The sequence below is a fragment of the Galeopterus variegatus genome, unplaced genomic scaffold (genome assembly GCF_000696425.1).
Source record: "Galeopterus variegatus unplaced genomic scaffold, G_variegatus-3.0.2 Scaffold2075, whole genome shotgun sequence".
NCBI classification, from domain to species: Eukaryota; Metazoa; Chordata; class Mammalia; order Dermoptera; family Cynocephalidae; genus Galeopterus; species Galeopterus variegatus.
The window spans coordinates 146,517-150,607 of NW_007728186.1; the positions used below are offsets into that span (position 1 = coordinate 146,517).

General features: G+C 39.9%; 1 protein-coding gene across 1 annotated transcript in view; it reads right to left on the reverse strand.

Annotated features, from left to right (window-relative positions):
- LOC103596698 (serine/threonine-protein kinase TNNI3K-like) overlaps positions 1-4,091 on the reverse strand; it is a 114,153-nt gene that overhangs the window by 1,863 nt on the left and 108,199 nt on the right. Inside the window, exon 7 of the mRNA XM_008580392.1 lies at positions 2,690-2,769. Coding sequence (XP_008578614.1) covers positions 2,690-2,769 — 80 coding nt within the window. The remainder of the gene's footprint in view (positions 1-2,689; positions 2,770-4,091) is intronic.

Genomic DNA, 4,091 nt, shown 5'->3' on the forward strand with positions numbered 1-4,091 from the left:
ACCTAGGGGCTCCGTCCGGTCAGGCCCCTGCACCAGAGCAGACAGGACCTGTGGAGGGCAGCAGTTGCCTTTCCACTCCGAAGTAAGGAAGCATTCACCACTTCTGTTGAAAACAGGCACATTTGTCAATAGCTATTGCCTCTTTTGCTCCCTTTTGATGGCTGAGTTTTCAGAACCAACCCAGCCATCTACATTTTCATTAAGGTGTCTAGCACTACGCTGTTGGATAGGCATATTTATTTTCATAAGAAAGATCTCTGTCAAAATCCCTCAGGCAGCGCATAAACTCTCCTGAGAGGAAATGCCACTGGTACCGATACTGCCACTCACTAGCTTCTCTCAGTCACTTGGAGGACTGGCCCTGGCCAGATAGGAGGAAGGCTGTGTTTGGGGGAGGATGAGATGAGAGGAAGTAGGATACATATCACTTAATTCTGGGTGGATTAAAAAATAAATTCCACATCCTAGAGCAAAAATACTTCATTTTGTCCAATCTGAAAATGTGACTTCACCCCAGGCATAGATAGATGCTTTAATAAGCTGGTAATCCTTTTATTACTATAATCAACCTTCTAATGTACCTTCACATGCAATTGTACTGGCCTGTGATGTTCCAGTGCCTCTGGACCCACAGGACTCCAGTGGAAATCTGTCTGTGAACCTATGACCCACCAGTGTGGGTGGGCTGTCCCTCAGAGAAGGGTAGCAAAATCAGCAGGGCATTGAGGCTGACATTTTTATTGATGCCATTATTGCCAGAGTATAAGCACAGATATGATGGATTTGTGTAGCCAACTCAGCATAAGAGGGACTCAACTGAAATTTGACTACAGACTTTAGGAAAAGATTCAGCCATGTCTGCATGGCTTGTTACTTTAGGGTAAAATGTCTCAAGTAGAGAGAAAACAGCTATGTATTTAATTTTATCTTCATTCTCTAATTCTCCTCTTCCGGCGGCAGGAGTGGGGGTCAAGGGGGAGGGGTGGGAACAGGTCATAAAATTGCTGTTGCACCACAACTGGTTTATGAAATGGAAATGGAGGGCAATTAAAGGGTTCTTTCTTGTATGATGTGATGTTCCTAATGGGAGATATTAAATACATATTTTTTTGTCTGTAGGGACTCTCACTTCATGCAAACACCCTGTTTTCTTCTACCCCAGGTATAGATATGCAAAGAAAACCCAACTTCTGTATTACTACATCACTTTTGTCTTACTTCTCCATCTTGGGGAATTGTCAAAGCTCTATTTCTTTTAGAAACAAATCTTTAAGTTAAAGAAATGCTTCATCTTGAAGCTCTACCATGAAAAGAAAGACTTCTGGTGAAAGCACACATTTCAAAGGGTGCCCTATATTTTGTGGTTGTGAAGTTACATCTGTAAAGGTTTGGGAAAATGGTATTATACTTATTAAAAAATGTGATGATGTGACACTTGAGCACATTTTCCCCTCAACAGGATCTGTTACTGGACTGGCCAATTATGCTGTAAAGCTGATGATAAAAAGCGCTCAGCTGCATTCCAGACACGTACTGGGAGTCAGAAGCACGAAGTTTCCTTTCTTTAATGTACTCAAGTAGATGGTCTGCATCTATCCAGAACATTTTTTTTTCTTTGTTTCTTAAAAGCTTCCCAATGCCTTAGGTAATGACACTTCACAGACGAGGTATAAGTTTCCTTTCTTTAATGTACTCAAGTAGATGGTCTGCATCTATCCAGAACATTTTTTTTTTCTTTGTTTCTTAAAAGCTTCCCAATGCCTTAGGTAATGACACTTCACAGACGAGGTATGTTGGTGAAGATCCCAAAGCCAAGGGTCTTCAGGGTCTACTGCCATCTACATCCAAGAACCAGGAACACATCATCCAATGCATCCTTCCCCAAACCTGCCTCTTATAATAAATCTGATCTCTTTAACTGACAGACATTTTTTCCAGCCCTTCACAGAGTCAAAGGAAGTTGCCATGAATAAATGGGCCTATTGTGCTAAAATCCCAATTAAATATAGAGCCTCTCAGGCTTAGAGGTTAGAAAAAGGGCATCACAGAGCCCTACCTCATTAATATGGCAGCCGGTGATAAAGGTAAGTGTCCATCCTCTGGCTTCTAGAAGCCTGCGCAGAGCTTTGTTGATTATTTTAAGGAGCTTTATTAATTACTTCTGAAGCAGTCCTGTATGAAATGGAGCCCATCGGCTCTCCGCTCATGGCCTCGCAGCTGTTAGAGGGAATGGCTGCACTGACGTCTTACCCTGGGGTGCCTGGCTAAGGGCAAGAGCTCACCCTGCATACGACGTAACTGTGGAAACGTGTCTTGTGTTCTCTTCTTCCTACCTACATGTCTTGATGTGGGGCTTAGCAGCAACAGACTCGATAAAGTGGTGACAAAGTATTTGGGATGTCACAAAAGACAGGAGACTGTTTTCATAAAATGAATTGTCCTTTTTTCCATGTGCACATGCACACACACACTCAGGCACACTCACACATACACCCACACACGTTATTAAGCTGAAAGGAAAATATAGAGTTATAAAAGACTTACAAAATTCGTACTTTTATAACAAAATATTTTTAAAACACCTGCCATTTCTAGATATTAAAAAATACAATATTTTCTTCCTTGTCAAATAGATATCCCCTTCCTAGGGGTAGTCTCCTTAATAAATCTAAAGAATCTGTCTACTTACCATATTTGTCAATCGGTGAGTACTGAAGGCTTCTCTTCATCTCCTCCGAAGACAAACCTTGAGAGGAAGATTGCCCAGTACTGGAAAATTAATGAGACACACAGTTTCAGACTGTGGTGATTTGCTAATAACATTTTTATAAAACAGAATTTATTCATTCTGCATAGATCCCAGAGAAATGGCAAAGTGATACAAAGGTGTTTTTATCTCACAAGTGACTAGTTGGGGAAAAGGTTAGAATTATTTGGAATAAGTCAGATTTAGGTGTGAGCCTTGGCTCTTCCACATGGGTAACAATTCCTAGCAGTATAAAGTTGGGCATGTCACCCGTTCTGAGCCTCAGTTTACTTATCTGTAAAAGGGGAAAACAACATAAGTAATTTCCAGTTTGTTTTAATGATTAAATATAAATAAAAAGCGTTGAATCTAAATCTGGGTTAATATGCTTGCAATCCTTAAGTAAAAAGAACTAAGAACAATAACATTATTATCATATTAATAATCAATATAAATGAAACACATTCCAAGAAATATTATTATTATATTGCTATTACTATAATGATAATTATAAGGTATAGTGATATTTATTCCATGATTCCTGTGTGCTAAGCATTTACATACAATCATCCCATTTGATCCGTATCACTATGATATCATTTGTCCCATTTTACAGATGAGAAAACTGAGGCTGAAATAATTAAGTAACTTGTCATGCAGGTTTGATAAATGGCTCATCTAGAATTCAAACCCAAGTCTTTTAGATTGCAAAGTCTTTGTGCTTATCCACTACTCAAATATGAATTTCTTCCTGATTCCTGCTCATCATTGATTCTTCTCTTTCTCCTAACTCCTCCTACACTTTTACCATTTTGGTTAATGCGGTCATTTCGTTTCTAGTTCATCAGATTCAAAGTCTGAAGTCATCGAAACCTGCATCTTAATATCTAATCACATCTGTCAGTTAATTATATGTCTGCAACCTTTCTTGCATCCATGCAACCTGTGCCATCCTCAAATGAGTTAGCTACCCTAGTTACCCGCAGAACTGCCGTCCCTGTTTCCATGGAAGAACTCTTACTTCCCCCAGCCCACATCATTCAGCTACTTAGGCCAAAATTCTCAGACTCATCCTTGGTACTGTTATGTCTCTCATGCAATTCAAGTCTTCTTAGCTCTGACTCCAAAATACAATCCTAATCCACCTATCTCTCCTCCTTCAAGGTCTAAGCCATGTAATCTTTTTCTTGTCTGGACCTCTGCAATTTCCCTCCTGATTGATCTCCCTGCTTTCACTCCTGTACCCATATAATCATTTCTTTGTATATTATTGATGGAGTTTGGATGTGTTGTCCCCTCCAAACCTCATGTGGAAATCTGATCTCCAATGTGGCAGTGCTGGAAA